This window comes from Gastrolobium bilobum, unplaced genomic scaffold (assembly GCF_033153095.1).
Source record: "Gastrolobium bilobum isolate Gb01-03AN ecotype WA unplaced genomic scaffold, APGP_CSIRO_Gbil_v1 utg2122, whole genome shotgun sequence".
Lineage (NCBI taxonomy): Eukaryota > Viridiplantae > Streptophyta > Magnoliopsida > Fabales > Fabaceae > Gastrolobium > Gastrolobium bilobum.
The window spans coordinates 486,007-506,819 of NW_026897715.1; the positions used below are offsets into that span (position 1 = coordinate 486,007).

Below are 20,813 nucleotides of genomic sequence, written 5' to 3' on the forward strand. Positions count from 1 at the left end.
TTTCCTTTCGTCTATTTGATTTTTTTTCCTTTTTTTTTGTCTTCTCTTATTTATTTATTTATTTTCGTCTTTTTTATTTTATTTTTGTCTCTCTATTTCTTTAATTTTTTTGTATGCATTTTTATTTTAGGGATAGATTTTTTTATTTATCTTTTTTTCTGCCTACCACTTTTCAACATCGATAAATCAGAATCTCAAACAATTTTATTATTTGTCTCTCCTCTTAAGATTCTAATCGAATGATGTTGAAAAGTGAAGGTAAACAAAAAAAGAGATAGGTAGAATAACCTGTCACTTTATTTTAACTCTTTTTTTTTTCTCTCTCTTATGTTGTTTTATCTCTTATGCATTTTTATTTTTATTTTATTTTATTTTATTCATCTTCTGAATTGTTTATTGCTATGTTTATATTTTTAATGTTACTTTTAATTCTTTTTTATTTTTTTTCCTCATTTTCTTCTCACTTTACATTTGTGTTTACCACCACCAGTTCCAACTAGTTTGGGATAAAGTTGATGTTGATTTAAAGATAAAAAATGGAATCACTCTAATAAAATTATAATTTTTATCATTTTATATGTTTTTTGAATAATAGAATGAAATTTTACTTCATTCATAATAATATTATAATATATAAAAAAAAGATTCAATTCAAAAACTTAAGTTGTTAGGTGTACCTTCTACTTATATTAAGAAACTTCATTATATTTAACTATTTATTAATAAAATCGGTGCGACGAGAATCAAACTCATACTATTTAACCACAAAAGCTCTGATATCATATAAAAAAATAAATTAAACCTAAAAACATAAGATGTTAGGTGAATGGTGCATTAATAATTTTATATTATATTTCTCTAATATAATTTTATTCCATTTCATCTATCATTATATATCTAAATATAACCTAAGTATCAAACAAATTATAAAAATACAACGGTTTTAAATTTCAAAAGAAGAAAAACTTACAAACAAGTTGGCATTGTAATTTCCCTGAAATTATTGCTTTCTTGCGTGATTAAGAAACTATTTTAGTCAACTGTCCAGAAAATACTTTAAAATATAACTTAGCAAATCAATAATATGAAAACTGCAGCACCACCAAGCAAAAAGATGAAAACTATATTTTCAATACACTGAAAATAAGACCAAAAACAATATTTTATTGAGAGGTTCTCTTCTCAAGGCTCAAGAGCTCTGTATGATAATGAAAATGATATTCAATTTTACAAATAAAATATATGTTCATCAACTCATGCATTCATATGATCTATACCGGAGAGGATCCATAAAATCTAATCAACATTTAAGATTAATATCTATGGAGAGAGATAAACATAAAATTTACACAGAAAAATAAAAAAGCAAAAAATTTACATATCATCTAGTTATGATAAATTCACACATAAAAAAAAATACATTTCCATATGTATGCTACTTTGCTATGTGGAATTAATATCATATATTAAGAGTTTAGTTACCGTTTGGTTTATCGGGCATAGGATACCTGACTTTGGAAACCTTAACTTTTCACATGGCAGAGGGTGACTTATGACTTAACTTTCCGTCTCTGATGTTGTCTGTTCTAGGACCCTGTCCCCTCTTTCTAGACATTTTTCTTTTCTTAATAAATTGATCAAATTTTATGTTTACTACCATTCGTTGAAGAAATAGTTCACAGCAAAATGGATGTTTATTGAATTTATTTATTTTTCTTAAGATCAGTTATTTTTATGGGGCTTTGTTGCTTCCTTGTGTGAAGCTCAAAGCTGCAACACAAATTTTAAAAAACAAAAAAAAAGGACCATATCAGAAGCGTTCACTGGTGAAGCAGCAGCACCTCTCATGGACTGCGAACTGCATATTTGTTTGTTACTACCAAAACGACGAACCTCGTTTTCTTTTTTCTTTTTTTGTTCTGGTTGGCCAATAAACGACGAAGTTCATTTCGGTCCAATCACGCCACAAAGATTAATTTTGTATTACTGTTTTTAATCGAGAAGAAAATGATAGTATTTTTGTACCTTTGAACTATGTTAATTAACATTATCTTTATAAAGAATAAACTTAATTTAAATTTTTATCAACATAAAATAAGTACAGATGTTTATCGATTACATGCTTTATAAAATAATGTAATAGGATAGTGACATAGAAGTTTTGTATTGTAATCCTAATTAAAATTACCGTAGTCACGAATTCGAGATACGAAAGAAGAAACAGACGAAATCCTAGCTGTACGACGACGTTTTAAGCATATTCAGCCAACCTTGCAAATGTGAACTCTAATTTGTATTATTATTATAATGGTTCTCTGACATTGACAAAAGCAGCACTTCCCCATACTCACAAAGACACACCGGTTTTGCTTTTTGTGGCTAAAATTTGTCTCTGCCCCATTGTTCCTTTCATCTTTGCAAATTTGACCATGATCTTCTCTCTTCATTTCTTTTCTTTGTGTTACAACTTATAAAATCACAGAGGTGAAAATAAATAAATAAATATTTTAATTAAAAAAAATGAAATCACATTTATATATTTATTGGGAAGAAGAAATTTAACCCCCCCCTTGTAAATTGAAATGTTTTAATATTATGTTGACTAATAAAAGAGAAGCAGAGAACAAATGATTAGGAGCATGAAGTGGTTAAAGATAAGAAAAGATATAATTATGAATGTTGCGAGCGAGATACACATAACAAAACATATGTACACTTGAGTTAAATAGTGGTGTCCCATGCAAAGCTAAATTATGAGGAAACCTCTTACCTTAGCAGTTGGCGCTGTCTGAAGTTGTTGTCCATTTCTCTCTGTATTGGAAGTCACTGTCTCCACTTTAGCAATAGAATCTGTGACAAACGCAAATTCAGATACCATTCCTTTGCTTATGAGTTCATCACCAGTCCCATCTTCAAAATCATTTGAGTTTCTCTTTCCTCACTCTTGTTAGCTTTCTGGGTACTTTCCATACCTGGAGAGAGAGAGAGAGAGAGAGAGAGAGAGAGTTTGGAGGAAGACTCACACTGAAGAGACATAGTGAAGGGGTTGAAGAAGCAGAGAGGGGGTCCTACTGCTTATTTTTTGGAGGGCAGTAACAGTCCCTGTCAATGATTTTTACTTGGGTGGTGATGGTGGTGGCTCTCTCAATGACCCACCCAATCAATATCACACTTGCTTATTGCTCAGGAATTTAATCAATAAACCAAACTCCTTCCTCTACTTCACCTTTGTTCCTTTCACCCTCTTTTTTTCTCTCTGGATCTTTTTCATCACTTGGAGGATTTTGAATTTAAGGTGCCTCAAAAGGGAAAGGTGGATCTCAGTCATATGAGGAGACCTTCAACTGTGAGTTTTTCTTTGATTACTGCTTTCTCTATCATTTTCTGCATTCTCCATGGAGAGAGTTCCCCATGTCACTTTTTTCTCCTCTCAAGCTTATAGTGAATGGAGTAAGATCTAAAAGCTTTTTTTTTTTTTTTTTTTTAATTTTTTTTTACACAGTCCAAGAATAGAACCAGTTAATTTGAGTTACTAATTTCCACTCACTCTTAAACAAGTGACACTTGGTCAGTGGAAATTTGGGTGGTGATTGGTTTTTCCTTTTGTGATGTTTTGAAAACCTCTTATTGCATTATTAAATGTATGGCGAAAAAAGTAGCTGATCTGAGTAGATTTTCAACTCCTCAAACTTGAATCGTCTATAGCTCTGTCTAGATCCTACTTAGAATTTCATGGTCTTTTCAGTTGAGGTTGAAGAAGCATGTGAACTGTTTCAGTTCACAGCTTCACTGGTGGCCCGTGTTAACTGATGGTGAAACGTTTCTGTTGCAGCTCGTGGATGTGCTTCTGGTACTTGCATTGTTCAGTTGTAGCACATGGACAGTGTGGAGCAGCACACTGTGCAAACAGACAAACTTGGATGATGTTCGACCTCACAGTGTCAGTATTACTGAATTTGGTGCTGTTGGCGATGGGGTCACCCTAAACACAAAAGCATTTCAGAATGCCATCTTTTACCTAAATTCATTTGCAGACAAAGGTGGAGCAAAGCTTTTTGTCCCAGCTGGGCGGTGGTTAACTGGTAGTTTTGATCTCATCAGCCATCTAACTTTGTGGTTGGATCAAGATGCAGTAATTCTTGGATCAACGGTAAGCCACTTTTTGTAAATAATTTAGTAAGATTCATGGATTGTATTTTCACTTTTAAATTTGGGGTTTTGAGTAATCTATATGGTAAGTTAGTTTTGACACTTTGCAGTCTCAATTATGATACAATATCCTGCTTGTTACAGAACTCTGAGGATTGGCCAATTGTTGATCCTTTACCATCTTATGGGCGAGGAAGGGAGTTACCGGGTGGAAGGCATAGGAGCCTTATTTATGGGCGCAATTTGACTGATGTTATCATAACAGGTTGGTAATGTTACAACAAATAATTATTTTCTCTTTATACGTTATTGGTTTATTGATGCTACCAATGTCTCAATGAAGGTAACAATGGAACTATCGATGGTCAAGGAAGTATATGGTGGAGCAGGTTTAGGAACAAAACTCTGGATTATACACGTCCTCATTTGGTAGAATTGATGAATTCAACCGGGGTTCTCATTTCAAATTTAACCTTCTTGAATTCTCCATTTTGGAATATTCATCCTGTATATTGCAGGTTTGTCCCTTACAGAAAGGGTTGAGTTTATATTTTTTATTCCTTGTTTGTTGTCCTTCAAGTACGTCTTCCATTACCTTTTTACAACTGTGCAATAGTGGAGCTTTCATGATTAAGGGGGGATTTGAGACTTTTTTTTTTCTGGATGAACAGCCAAGTTACAGTTCAGAATGTCACGATCCTTGCTCCTCTTGATTCACCAAACACAGATGGGATTGATCCAGGTGAATATCTTTCCCTTGTGATGGAATGTCATGCTCTATGTAATTGACAATTTCCAAGTATTCTAGATTAATTTTAAAAATTCCACTGTTTGATGTTATTTTGGTGCCATATCAAGCTCTTGTCATAAATTGTTTTAAAGGTAAAATTTTCATTTGAAGTTTGAACTAAAAGAAGACAGAACAGAATATTCTAGACATGTGCAATTGTGCACTACAGCAAAGGAAATATCCTAGCTGTAAAAAACGGTGTTTATGTCCTTACAGTTATTTTCTTTTAGAAGATTCATAAGATTCTCACACATACCTTTAAAATGTGTCCAGATTCTTCAGACAATGTATGCATTGAAGACTGTTATATAAGCACTGGTGATGATCTGATTGCCATCAAAAGTGGGTGGGATGAGTATGGCATTGCATTTGGTCGTCCAAGCACAAATATTATCATCCACAGGCTCATTGGGAAAACTAAAACCAGTGCAGGGATTGCTATTGGAAGTGAGATGTCTGGTGGTGTATCAGAAGTTCATGCAGAAGATATTTACTTCTACGATTCATATACCGCAATCAGAATAAAGACTACTCCTGGGAGGGGTGGTTATGTTAGAAACATCTATATCTCTAACGTGACCTTGGCTAATGTTGATATTGCTGTTAGGTTCACTGGTTCATATGGGGATCATCCAGATGAAGATTATGACCCAAATGCTTTTCCTGTAATAGAAAAGATTACAATCAAGGACGTGATAGGAGAAAATATCACAAGGGCAGGTCTCATAGAGGGTATAGAAGGTGACAATTTTGTCAACATCTGCCTATCAAACATCACCCTCAATGTGAGCTCAAGCTTTGCATGGAACTGCTCTTATGTTGAAGGATACTCTGATTTGGTTTTGCCAGAAGCTTGTGAACCTCTCAAGGAGAGAATATTCCCTGACCATTGTTCAGACTGTTACTACTTGTCAAATAACCTAAGGAGCTCCAATAGTCAAAAAAGAGGTGCTTGGTTTCTGTCTTGGTAAATTGTGGAGTTTATAGCATTATGCTACCAAAGCTCACTTATAGCTGAAATTTGATTGGTGCGTTTTTTCGGCAGGGCAAGTTTCAGGTGACATAAGAAGTTGAGTGGAGTTGCTGACATGTGATTGTCCATCTCTATAAAGATACAGACAGGGATGATTGTTTCTTGTAACTTGTGTGTGCAGTAACAAATAATTGAGTGATTTATCATAAATAGGAAGTCGAATGATTTCATGTATTGCTTTTCTAGCTATATATATATATGGCTTTGGAAAAGAAAAAAGAAAAATTTTGTGTTTCTATTGATTTGTAAGGGAGAGAATGTGTTTGGCTGCTAATAGAGCTGAGATATGGTTACTCTGAGATGATTCCCTTTTGCTACAAATGTTATTGGACATTGGAGATTTTGCAGCAGTTCGAGGCAGGTGCTTCTTGGCTTTACATCCCTTGATTGAATAAGGAATCCAATAAACAAAATTCCTTGAAAGGTGGAATCTAATCAATTTCATACCTTTTTCTTTTACATAAAGGCGTAACATTAAACTGACATGATAGCTGATCTCCCATAAAAAGATACAATTAATGTTGTTCATGGCTTGCCAAAATTTTCCCCAACCAGTCCATCACTCCAGTCAAAAGAAAAGGAGAAAGAGATTTGTTTTCTCTCCAAAACGAAGCAAGAACATGGTAATGAGATGAAGCCTATGGTAGGGGCACAAAGCTTAAAAGTTGTAGCCTGTGATTAAAAGCTGGGAAAATAACATGATTTCCTTTATTATATGAGATTTTAAGGAATCCATCACATGTATAAAAGTAGGGTTTTGCATCTATCATTTAACATGACCACAACAACTTTCCTACACACACAACATTTTGTGGGACCCGCAATTTTTGAAACCAAAAAAAAAAAAAACTCTGGCACGCAAAACGAATCTCTATAACATAACACAATCATTTTTCCTATAACATAACTCTTATAAAACCCATAAAAGTATAAGGGATTGATATAATACTGTAATGGATATGATCAATGGATACATATTTAATTCAGATACTGGGCTAGATCCCATCTTGCTACATTCTATCTGCATCCATCAACGTTCCACATAGATTTTAATTTAGATAACTATTACACATATGGTGCCTCTTGGAAACTCTTCATGAAGCTTCCTCTCAAGCACCTTTCCTATTCCTTTTTTATCTGCCAAGCACCTTGAAAATATATATAGCAATTTCAGTCCCTCCTTCAATGATGAGCTGTCCATGGAAAAGATTCAATTACATATATATTTTTTTTTTTTAAAGTTACAAGGAATTGAACACAACACCCTACACTAAACACACTCTTAACAATTACGTACTGGTGTAATACTTGGAATACAATTTTTTGTCTAAAACTGAAAGAGACTATATATACTAGTGAGAATTAACCGGATGAAAATGATATAGAAGAAAGAATATTGTCTAGTTATTTATCCAAACACTATTATTCAACCAATTATTGTATATTTTCAATTATAAAATAAGCTTATTTTGGGCATAAATTAAATTGGTTGTCCTTTCATCAGATACATCAAGAATAAGTTGTTTGTCATCCTATGTAACATCGCTGTAGGACTTAACCTAAAGGAGGCACGCTTACTTCGTGGTGTATGTACCAACAATTAGGGACATGTTTAAATTCTGTTTTTAAAACTAATTTTTTAATTTTCAGACGAAGAAAAAAATAAAGAATCTTTTTGATAAGATCTATTTTATAAAAATAGTTCTAAAAATTTAACTGTTTTTTAATATTTAGAATCAAATTTAAAAAATATATCTGATTTATTTTTGTTTTCTGTTTTAACTTTTATCTTTCAAAATAAAAAAAAAAACACAAAAAACATATATTTCATTAACTATTTTATAAAATAATTTTAAGAAAAAAAAATAATACAATCAAACAGACCCTAAGTATGTTGCTCGATCCTAAAAAGATTTTTTGGACTAGAGACGAAAATTTTGCACCCTAACACTAGGTGGGGGATTAATATTATCAGTGTACGTTACACGTTACCCGGGACACATGCTGGTGGCTGAACAGATAGGAATGGCCCAACACTGACCCCTTCCATCAACCAATACCCGGTCTCTCTCCTATTGGGCTTCTACGAACCCTACATGTGCCCGTTTTTGGGCTAGCACAACTTCAAAAAACAACCTAAAGAATGACAGCCCTCAAAAAAATAAAATAATAAAACCATTATTATTTTGCTGACATGTACGAATTTAGGTCACATGATTTGTAGAATTTGTTAAAATGAACTTAGTGTATATTTAAATTATCTTTTTTTATATTAAAATATTTAATAATCTAAATCTCACTAAGATTTTATTTTTTTTTTATCAAAAAATAACCTTGAAAATTAAGTGTTAAACATGCACTGTATTAATAAAACTTTATAGTAAATTGGAAATTTTCTGCGCAGTCTAACATCAAAAGAATGCTACGCGATGACTGAATTTAAAAGAAAATTTCGAGCAATCTAACATCCAAAATTGATAAAACTGAAATTCGATGCTTGATAATAAACCACTTGCTCACTTCAATCACTTAATTGTTTTTGTTTAGTCATAAATAAAATAATAATGCAGACGTAAATCTTATTTTTATAATACTAAAATTGGAACCTGCGATTCCCGCTGAATGCATTCTTGGGAAGGAGGCTGAACCTTTAGCCATCACTGACCCCCGCACTCCGGATTAGTTCCATAGCCGGCTCAAAGAGTCGAAGCTTGTGGGGATACCGGAGGGAGCCAACTCGCCTCAAAGAGGTAATTAAGGTTGGGTAACTCAAAAAAAAAAAAATTGTAACGGAAAGCAGAGATGCCAATGCTTCCTCACATTTTTTAATACCGTGGGAAAGCCAGGGTCTTGCGGTCTCCAGCAGATCCAATATCTCAGATTTCCACAACTATTTTTAATATATAAATGCAATAACGACAGTCTGTAGTTTGTAATTGTTGTTTCCATTCGGGTTTCCAGATGGATACTTGATATATATGCTTTCGCGATTTTCAAAATTTGCACACATCATTGAATGAATGAACGTGCATATGTTGCTCATGGTTTTAAAAGGCACATAATAAAGAAAATTATACTCTGCTTGTTTTAAAAAATAGATCAAAAGAATCGTAGGATGAAGAAATATCTAATTAATTATTATCTTTTCAAAAAATTATCCAATCGTATCATGGTCGCCACTTAATTTAAGGGAAGATAAGTATTACATAGGACTAATACATTCCATTTATTTGTCTTTTTTTTTTTTTTTAAGAAAAGCACTCATTTCATGTTTTTCATATATAAGACTTAATTTTAATTTAATTTTGTACCAATTTTTTTAACTTAGTTTATTTGTGGAATTGTTTTCTACATCTTTTTTTGCTAAAAATTTTAACACCGTGATAATTAAACTGAATTACTATAAAGCTATAAAGATCAAATTAAAAATTATTGTCCCAAAAAATAAAAACATAATATATATTATTGATCCTTATATATAAGGGAAAAATGTTTATCATTTTAAATGACATAAAGTTATGTCATTTTAAAAGAGAGATAGATACAAAATAAATTTTTTTATTTAAAATTTAAATTAAAAAAGCCCACTCATTTTCTCCCTCATAATTTTTATTTCTTGTGTCTATCTCTCTCTTAAAATGACAAACATCAAACCCTATATATAATACTCATTTTTAATTTAAATTTTACACTTCATTGTATTATAACTCAAACAAAAGATGTTATGAGTGCATGTTTAGAGATAACTTAATTTTAGAAAACAATAGTATTTTTAAAGATCTCTTGGAAATCTTTTGCTTAAAAGCTTTCTGGCCCTAAGATAAATTAATTCAAGCATGCATTTTTTGTATGTAAGAAAATTAAATTAAAAATGAACATAATATATGGGTACAAAACATATATTTTAACCATGGCTTTATGTAGTGTTAAAGGTCCTCACCATATTTTTAAAATTATTACTATTTCTAATAAAACAATCATATTCAAAATATATATAATAATTCTTTCGTGTATGATAATTATTTTATTAATGGTTTATCAATCTAAGTTTTTCACTTATAACAAAATAACTAATCTAGTTTCGTTGTTCATATTCGAATAATAATTATGAAAATAAAAATGAAAGCTACACTCCATTTATTGCTCATTAATTTACCAGCTACCATACAACGTTTGCTCTCATTTATTGAAATTAAAGCATTACTAATTAACTCTAATATATTGCCACATGTTACAAATTCGATAGCTGGACTTTTGATCATATATAGTTAATAAAGATTTGTTTTCTTATAACAGGAAAAGTTCATATTACACCTCCTTAAATTTTTTTTATTTTATAAACTAACACTTTAAACTATAAAAATATTTTAATTAATCCTTAAATTTCAATTAATATTCTGATGGTTCATTCTGTCAAAGATTACTTAACTCACTAACCGTTAATTAGTCCAACCATTTCATATACATCAAGATCTTGATTAATTTGTTAACAAAACCCCTAATTTATCTATTTGCTAAAACATTTTAAGAAAAAAAAGTATAAAAACATAAACAAGCTTAAAGCTCTCTTTTTATTCTTCTACATGGGTTGTTACAGGATTAATATTGATACTCCATTATTTGAATGGTTAATACTTGCCAATATAAAAAAGATCAACACCTGCAAGTTGAATGTGAGGTTCAAACGATTTGTTTATAGCCAGGAACTCAGAGGTGGCTTATAATTTGCTTACATATAATTAAATAGTAAAAAGAGTAAATTAAACCGCATGCCTAATATCCTCTTTCTGTACATAGAGAAAGTATATATATATATATATATATATATATATATATATATATAGAATTGCTCAAAATTCACACCCTAGCAAGCTAGCTAGTTGGTGGAAAATGTAGTGCATGAATGAGGAAGCTGAGGTGACCCAGGCAATTCAGGTATCCCATTAAGAGCTATATTACTTCCATTGTTACTAATATTATTATTATTATTACCATCACTCCCTATTGGTGCCCCAATAATCGACGTGATAGCTGCGGCCAAGGCTGCAGTGAAGTTCGGATCCGAAGCAATGGCTGCACTCACAGATTCAACCATAGATGAAGGTTGTCGTTGTCCTAGTTGAAATAGGGGTAAAGCTGCAGGTGGTAGCTTATGAGAGAAGAACAAAGGGTGCCCTAGTAGTTGAGGACCAGCAGCTGCAGCTGCATGATGCAATGGCAGAGGGAATGTAACCCCTGGGTATTGTGCTTGGTGCAGCTGCATGGCACTTGGGTTCTGGGTCAAGTCTAGTGTGATAGTTGGGAATGGTGCAGAAGCTGATAGGGTTGCCACTGAAGCATAAGGGATTGAAGAGAAATATCCTGCAGAGGTCGTTGTTAACGCTTCCTTGCTCAGTGTTGATGAGGATGAACCTGATAAGAGCATAGCCGCAGCTGCTGAAGTTGTATTTGCCATTGCAGTAGCAGATGGTGGCAGAGGATGGTTGTGATTTCCTTCGTAAGTTGTTATCAGCACTGTCTTGTCCTCTGCGCATCTTTGCACCTTTAAAAGAAAAAAAAGGAACAACAAACGTGAAGAAATTAAATTCAACAAAATTAATGGCATATATAATTAAGAGAATAGTGTTTCTCATTCTGCGTGCAGATAAAAGTGTGTGTGACTCACATTTTCTTCCTGTCTCTTCACATGATATCTATATACTTTTATGTGTGTTCAGTAGATAAAATTATTTTCTATAATATCCTAAACATTAATCCTTATAATTAATTAAAAACTAAGCATAATTAATTACCTGCTTGCGGACTGGGCACCCTACGGCCATAGTGCAACGATAGTAGGCACGAGGACAAGGGTTACCCTTTGCTATTTTTTGCCCATATTTCCTCCACTGACATCCATCGCTAATCTGAAAGCGCCAAATATATAATGTTATTTGGGATATATAACAATAAGATCATATTTATATATATATTACGTAAACAGTTTCATCTAGTATATGCTTCCTTAATAAAATTAATTTCGATTTCATAGAATTTCCAATAAATATTAACATGCGTTCATTCAAACCGTACGTGAATTAATTAAAGTAATGAAATTAAGAAAATTACATTGTACTCTAGCCATACTCTAGGCATGATGAAATTGACTATGCAATGGTGCAATGATAGTGTTTTATAAAATGAAATTAATTACCAGGGGAGCTTCTGATCTTGCACGTACGGAAACCCGGGCTTTTCTGAAAGGAAGGTCACCGGCAACTTGTTCTCCAGTTTTGGATTCTTCTAACTTGGGGCTTTTGGATGAGTTCCAACTCTGTGAGGACGACCGGTCAGGAACATCTTCTGCGGGATTACGACAACCCTGCTGTCCAGGATTAAATTCAGTCAAATGATGGTGTCATGTTTTTTTAGACATTACCTCTGGCATTGTTTGAGGGAGAAACCGATACCTCTCCATCAGTCTTGTCATCAGAAACCGATGCTTCATTGACGTCTAATTTCGTGCATTTCCGTGGGTCCACAAATTTTTGTCCCAACACCACCATCCCATTTGCTTCCATATTCTGTTCCACAATTATTTGTTCAGTACTCTGTGGGTTTTAACTGTTGGTACAAGTACATACATGCATACATTTTTGACAGTTTTTCTTTTATTCCCGTAGATTATACAGGAGAGATAGAATTTTTGTTCATATGTGAGGGTCAAGTCAATTATGTGGCCTGAGTAATCTGCGGTTACTTGTTGCTACTTATTTACAGCGCTTCCCTATATAGTCGTCTGAACAGTGAATTCGATTCAAAAGTAAAAATAATATAACAGATATTTTTATGACATTAATTATAAAAATTAAAAAAGTATTTGAAAAAAGTAAATATATATTACATTTAAAAATATTAAATTTTATGTATATATATAAATCGAAGTTATACTTTTTTTTCTTACCACTTCTAAATACTATCAATTTTATTATTATTAGATCAAAATCAAATCAACAGTTCTCATTTGATATTATTTTATTACCGTTGATTTGGTTTTGATTCAACGATAACAAAATTGATAATAAAAAATGATAAGAAAAAATAATGGTATATATATATGTTGTTTAACTGATTGCGGAAACCTCCTAATAATGCTAAAACTGAAATCACAATTGTTTGAAAGAATATATATTATATAGCCAGTTAAATGAAGAAAGTGAAGGAAGAGAGCACTTGCTAATTTAAGTGAGGCACGCTACCCTGTTTCTTCACTGAGTACGAAAGAAAGAGAAAAGAACAAGCAGACACAAACAAACAAATCATGCTTTCGTTATAGGAGAACATAAAATAAAATTAAAACTAATTTTTAAACATCAGGGAGATTAAATTTAATTATCCGATCGATGAAGAAAATACTGATTAATTTAAATTAAGCGAGTGAGGACGAAAACTGACGGATCATGTTTGGCGAATAAGGAATATAAATAAATTTTGAAAATACATAAAAATCCACCTGACGAGGCTTTTGTTTCTGCATAGTGATGAACAGTTGAGCTTGTAGTTGGCTATAACTTTTGGTGATCTGGTCCAGCACTATTCTCAACTTGTGATTCTCTTCTTGTAGTCTCCGCAATTCACTTTCAAGTGTTCTCATCTGAGAAACAAAACAATTAATTTATAATAACAACAATAATATAATAATAATAATGATGATGATAATTTCCAACATATATATCTATGGAAATCAATCTTTTAAATAAATACATATAATCACATATATAACTTAATTAACCATTCCTGTGATCGATACAAACCTCAGTTTCAGGATTTTGAACATTTGCTTCTCTTGAAATTCCAGCACTTGCACACGTTAAATTCAACCCAATCTGCATATGTATATATATAAGTAACAAATTAAAATGGATTTATTAAAAATTCACATTAAACATAAGGTGATGACCGATGCGGAATTGAACAAGTACATATTTGAAACCTTACGTTTACAGAATGATCAGTAAGGAGTTCTGATGATCCACCGTTGGTGATGCTGTTACGGCCATCTTGATTCTGATCATGCTTTTGCTGAGGATTATCATTAGTACCATTGGTATTGTTAGTATTATTATTATTATTATTATTACCTGAAGAGAAGAAATCCATTTCCTTGAGGGGAGGATCTTTGTGGCGGATGAAGTCGCCGGAGCTTAAGAAGCTCAATCCACGGTGGTTGTGTTGTTGTCGGTCCTCCATGTATTTGCGGATGCAGAGAGAGAGAGAGAGAGGAGAAACTAGTAATGTAATAAAGTGGTAGTTTGCGAGTTAGCCTTTTTCAACGCAAAGGTTTAAATGTGGGAGCGCTCATCGTCCTCCCTCGTTGGACCTTGAGCTAAAGGTCCCACATTAAATTATAAATTAAAAAAAAGAGTAATGTAATTAAGAGTTCTACCAAAAGATTAACTTCAAGAGTGAGAGTTAAAAAGAGACCAGCCGTTTTTTCGCGAAAATTGACGTCACCTTTAGGCCATGATGATCGAGGGAACGTGAGTAAAAACAGGAGGCTTGTTTGCTAAAGGTTTTGATGTTAAGAAAAAATAAAAACCTAAAGGTTTTGGTCAAAAATATCAAATAAGATTGATCAAACCAAGGAATATTTAATATTTTACATTAAATATCATTAATTACACAAAACAATGTCAAATATTTTTTATACTTACTTTAATACTTTTATTCAATGCTTGCTTTTTAATTCAACAGAATTGATTAAAGTATTGAAATCTTCACTTTTCATTAATTTTGTTCTTTTAATTCAATTTTAAAAAATTAAAATTTTATCTTTTGATTGACATCATTTCAGCCAATTGTCAATTCGTGAAATAGGGAAAGAGATAAGAAAAAAATACCGGAATCTTGGATCCCTAGTTAACAAAATCCGTTTGCTAAATTTATATATTAAATTCAAATTATATTCAATGAATATCAAGTATTTACTATAATAATTATTAGCTATTGATGAATGAATGACTCAAAATAAAAAATTAAATATCTAGTTAACTTATTATTGATGAAAACTCATTATATTGTTATCAAAAAAAAAAAAAAAAAAAACTCATTATATTTCAAAAGGAAAAGGTGGTGTAAGTTGATCAATATCTTAGGAAGTATGAATAACTTTTTTAAATTTTAAAATGTTTAACATATTAATTTTTCAATAATTTATCTTTTTAGACTCTCAATCAATATCATAATTAAAAAATGAAATGACGTTTACTTGGGTTTTGAGAACGCCGTTAAGAAAAACGGGACTTGGAGGGGATCGGAGAAGGCGTATAGTTAGTTGGGTGGGTAATGCACCCACGTGGGGCAGTCCCGTGAGGTCAACCCTGTTGACGGCACGGCTCTCTCCATCGGACGGTAGTTAGAGTGATTGGGGCCCACAGGATTGGAAAACCTAATCCTGCTGACTTTGAAGGTAACGACGACGTCATTGGGATCAACCGAGACGTATTGAAGACCGCACCGCGTATCCCTCCACATTCTTCTATCTCTATGAACTATTATAGCACACTATTAGGAAATAACAACACGCATCAACCAAATCCATAAAATATTGTTTTACAAATTCAACGCTAATGTTATGTTAATGATACATTCATCATTTAATATTCAAAATATTTCCTTTAAAGCATTGAACATATATTACTGCAACTATTATCTTAAAGAGCAATTAATACTATTAATTGTTAGATTTATAAAAATAATTAAAGATATTATGTATTATTAAAAAAGTAATTTTATAATAATTATTCATGGAATTTATCGAAGAAAATAATTCCAGTGACAGAATTTAATAAAAAATGGAAATAAGAATTATACAAATTTTTATGCTATAAAAAAATAAAAATTATGTATTAAAATAATTTGTTTTTATTAGTCTCTAATTTGGCAACTTGTATATATGTAAATATCAAATTGTGTTTAAATATATGTATTAGAATTTTATTAAAATATTGTCAGAAACGAACAAAATCAATTTATTAAAATACTTGTATAATTTCTTTTACTGTATTTTACAAGTTCAGAAGTATGTTTGAATTAATTTATTTTATACTTTTAAAATATTTTTAGTGAAAAAGCTTCTTAAAAATATCAAATTCTATAAAAAGTTACAAGGATAAATCATTTCATAATTTATATTAAAATATTTTTAATTGATGAAAGTATTTCGCATAACAACAGTGCTATTTATAATGAATGGTCTCTAAAGTATTGAGCGCATCAACTTTATTGTTTTTGTTAAATTTTAGAAAATAAGAAATAAACTACCTTACAAGTTGCAGATACAGCATCGCTGTTTTGTTGTTTCGTTTCATGAAATAAGTTTCGTATACTTCATCGTTCTCCTTTGCAAAAAACATATAATTTTCTAAGCTACTATAAATAACTTTTACATGTAGTTTAGGATACCAAAACCTATTGCAGACGCTTTCTAAGTTGAATATCTCTTCAATAGTCAAATATCTCCTCAATCTTTTGCTCGTCCATTCACCAAATTGTTAGTCTCTCTCTGACTCGTACGCATACCTACCCTGCAGCAAGCAAACATACTTTTTGGTTATTGGGGATATCTTTACAAATTTTTTGGTGTGAACTGAAATTATTATTAGTTTTTATCAAAAGCAATTTAGTTAAAGTCTTTTCAGAAGAAATATTGTTTCCAATAGTAGATTTTGTTTATCGTTATATATGCTTAATTTTTAAAAATACAATTTACCTATTATTACGTCACTCCACACAGTAGAATCTAATATATATTTTGATTGTATAAGTTTGATCCTAGAAAATAATAAGCTAAAGTTGAGCTACGGTAATTTGGTCAGATTATTTTATATCAGTGTTAATTATATTTTAAATCTTTATTGTTGAAATATTAATTTTATTTATATTTAATGATTCTGACTTCTGATTTATTAAATATATGAGTTGTTAAATAGAAATAGATCAATTATATATCAATATTGAATATAAAATTTCATATTCTTAATTATATCAGTGTAAAAATAACCTGTCCTAAGTAATTTACTAACCTGAAGTTTGAAATTAAGTAAATTTTAAAGAAACTTTGCTGCATTTGAATTAAAATTGTTTTTCATAATATGTCATCATCAATTTCAACGTTTGAAGGACTAAAAAAATATAGTATTTAGATTGTAGACACATAGGCAGATTTTTCATTATTAAAGTTGTAATTAATATGGCATGGGCGCATCGTAAATCAAGGGATACAGCTAATAGAGCGTTTTCCACAGCATTGTTGATTCGCATATCTCTCGGTTGGTGTTTTATAGAAATGCGGACATTGCTGAAACTTAATATATATATATATATATATATATATATATATATATATATATGCGATAGGTTATTGTGCCTACTCCTATTTTACCTACTTTTGCCTACTCCTTTCGTTACCGTTCGATTACCATCTCATCCAACGATCCATATTTGTGATATAAAATAAACCTTTTTTCCCTTTTTTTTCTTCTCACTCTCTCTCATACCTTTTCTCTCTCCTCCCCTTTTTCTCTTCCTCTGCCATATACCTATTTTTTATAAGGATTAAAAATATCATTAGAATCAAACAATTTGTCAGGAGATTGAGGTCCACGAAGGCAGAAGGGAAAAAAAATTAGGTATATGGCAGAGGAAGAGAGAAAGGGGAGGAGAGAGAAAAGGTATGGAAGAAAGTGAGAAGAAAAAAAGGGAAAAAAAGATTTATTTTATATCACAAATATGGATCGTTGGATGAGATGGTAATCGAACGGTAACGAAAGGGGTAGGCAAAAGTAGGTAAAATAGGAGTAGGCACAATAAATTTTTTTTACAAATTACACTAAGTATAATCGGTCATACACTCTTGATTGTAGTATATATTTCCTGTAACCTCCAAAAAAAAAGTATATATTTTCTATATATATATATATATATATAGGGTAAACACTTCTGTAGCCACTTTAGATAAGTTTATTTACAGCTACCCTTTATAACTATCTTTTTCCGGGAGAACATAGTTATAACATCAAATGTTACTTTTTTTTTTTCTTTCCTCATTTACTTTTCAGATCCTGTCTGCTGACGTGGAGAGAGAAAAAAAAGTAACTTTAACGTTATAACTATGTTCTCCCTGAAGAACATAGTTATAAATAGGTAGCTGTAGATAAGCTTATCTAAAGTGATTGCAGAAATATTTTATATTATATTATATATAGGGACAGGATATTCTTACACCAGTGTATGAGTTAGAAGTCTTACATTCAATCTTAATCATTGATCCACTTGTGTAACTTACACTGGTGGGATCGATGGTCAAGATTGAAAGTGTAACTTACACTGGTGTAAAATGATCCTGACCCTTATATATATATATATATATATATATATATATATATATATATATATATATATATATATATGAAAACAATATCTTATGTTACTGTCAAACAGTGACGATCTCATGCCCTCACAAAAATGCTCGTGGGTCCCATTCTTTTAATTTTCTCTAACTTCTCTTTTTCTCTCTCCTTCCCATGTTTGTTTGTGCAGGAAAGAGTTACTGTTTTACGATAACATAAGAAATTGCTTTTCATATATATATATATATATATATATATATATATATATAGCGATAGGTTATTGTGCCTACTCCTATTTTACCTACTTTTGCCTACCCCTTTCGTTACCGTTCGATTACCATCTCATCCAACGATCCATATTTGTGATATAAAATAAACTTTTTTTCCCTTTTTTTCTTCTCACTTTCTCTCATACCCTTTCTCTCTCCTCCCCTTTTTCTCTTCCTCTGCCATATACCTATTTTTTATAAGGATTAAAAATATCATTAGAATCGAACAATTTGTCAGGAGATTGAGGTCCACGACGGCAGAAGGGAAAAAAATTTAAGTATATGGCAGAGGAAGAGAGAAAGGGGAGGAGAGAGAAAAGGTATGGAAGAAAGTGAGAAGAAAAAAAAGGGAAAAAAAGGTTTATTTTATATCACAAATATGGATCGTTGGATGAGATGGTAATCGAACGGTAACGAAAGGGGTAGGCAAAAGTAGGTAAAATAGGAGTAGGCACAATAACCTATCCCTATATATATGTATATAAAATATATACTTTTTTTTTTGAGGTCACAGGAAATATATACTACAATCAAGAGTGTATGACCGATTATACTTAGTTTAATTTGTAAAAAAAATTTATAATAGCATATATTTTGGAAAAAGAAGAAGAACTGTTATAATTATTAATGTACTAGTGCATTGCTGAAAAATAGATCAACGAAGATTCATAAGAATAATTACACTACCCCCAGTCGTCACGGAACAGTGACTATTGTGCCACTGTTCACCAACTTTTTTACCTAAATGTCACGCGAACAGTGTTATTTTCCAATCTGCCACGAAGACAAGTTCGCTTCTGACACAAGCGACCTCGGTTTGCCGACGTGTCAGCTTTCTGGTGGTGTCAGAGTTCGCTTCTGACACAGGCGACCTCGGTTCCAACAATATTTTAATCAAGTTCGCCTACATGGTAGGCGAAGTTCATTTTTTTTGAATTTTTTTTTTAAATTTAATACTTGTTATCCACTAAAAATGTGACACGTCAACAAACCGAGGTCGCTTGTGTCAGAAGCGAACTTGCCTCCGTGGCAGATTGGGAAATAACACTGTTCGCGTGGCATTTAGGTAAAAAAGTTGGTGAACAGTGACATTTTAGACAGTATCCCCAGTCGTCACTGCATTTCGATTTTCTTGATTTTTCTAATATATTTATATTTATGGTCAGATATGTTATGACAAATGATTATAAAAGGAACGCCTTATTTTTAATTTTTTTTTCACTCAACGAACTCATCTTACTAGCATATTTTTTCAATAGGCAGTCTCTAAACTAAAAGGCCTCTTTCAAAAGAATTATCTGGGGAAGATATATAAATAATTTTATAATATCACATAATACAATCCGTCAAACGAGGCCTTTTTTAATTTGTATTTGAAGCATGGATATTATATAGATTCTTTTTTTTTTTTGTTATTTTATGCTGAAAAATTATTTATTTTTATTAGAATGTATAGGGCTAGAAACAAATTCCACACCACTTGATCATTAATATATTATATTATGCAATTAACTCTTCTAAAAGCTTAACCTATATGGGATATATAAAGACACATGAATAAGTTTATTATATCTCTAAATAAAATCATTTTATTATATATAACTAAAAACTCCCTATCTTTTACTTGGGAAGAATTTATAAACAATTATACAAAACATACCCACTTAGATTTTTGACTTTTTCTTGTAACAAAAAATAAATACACGTTATTAGAAAAGCATAAAAGAGATTACCAAAAAAGAAAAGCATAAAAGATAAAGACTTTTTCTAGTTTTTTTTATATGCATATAAATCTCAAAATCAAAACTAAAATTACATGCTTAAGGAATTCAGTTTTTTTCACTCAACCAACATACGTTAGTCTCTAAATCTTTTTATTATAACAAGAACCCCTGTACTTTACTTAAAAATAATTTCTAAAGAACTCAACTAAATTTACTATCCTAGATTTTGGACTTCCCTTGTAACAAAAAAAAAAAAAGGACATATTATTAAATTTTAGACAAATTTCAAAAATTACCTAAAATTTCAACAACAAAAAATATTAGACAGAAATAAATTTGGGATGTGCAATCCCGTGGGGATTAGTATTTGTTGAATGAACCGATTTAGAAATTTTGGTATGCACAACATGTACGGTGGTGAACGAAGGTGGTGTGTGGCATTCGGAAAGCTATAGTAAG

The 20,813-nt window shown here is 31.4% G+C and overlaps 2 protein-coding genes across 2 annotated transcripts; one reads left to right on the forward strand and one right to left on the reverse strand.

Annotated features, from left to right (window-relative positions):
* The first annotated feature begins 2,947 nt into the window (after nucleotides 1–2,947).
* LOC133309441 (probable polygalacturonase) lies at nucleotides 2,948–6,213 on the forward strand. The gene is made up of 7 exons (XM_061510216.1): nucleotides 2,948–3,346; nucleotides 3,833–4,150; nucleotides 4,294–4,414; nucleotides 4,493–4,667; nucleotides 4,821–4,891; nucleotides 5,213–5,887; nucleotides 5,985–6,213. The coding sequence occupies exons 1-7, from the start codon at nucleotides 3,329–3,331 to the stop codon at nucleotides 6,011–6,013; spliced, it is 1,407 nt and encodes a 468-aa protein (XP_061366200.1). The 5' UTR covers nucleotides 2,948–3,328; the 3' UTR covers nucleotides 6,014–6,213.
* Nucleotides 6,214–10,675: 4,462 nt separating this feature from the next.
* Nucleotides 10,676–14,246, reverse strand: LOC133309512 (probable WRKY transcription factor 47). Its single transcript, XM_061510294.1, has 7 exons — nucleotides 13,950–14,246; nucleotides 13,766–13,837; nucleotides 13,465–13,605; nucleotides 12,422–12,535; nucleotides 12,166–12,333; nucleotides 11,765–11,878; nucleotides 10,676–11,514 (listed from the first exon to the last, which is right to left on the reverse strand). Exons 1-7 carry the CDS (start codon nucleotides 14,199–14,201, stop codon nucleotides 10,849–10,851), a joined length of 1,527 nt encoding a protein of 508 aa, XP_061366278.1. The 5' UTR covers nucleotides 14,202–14,246; the 3' UTR covers nucleotides 10,676–10,848.
* Nucleotides 14,247–20,813: the final 6,567 nt, after the last annotated feature.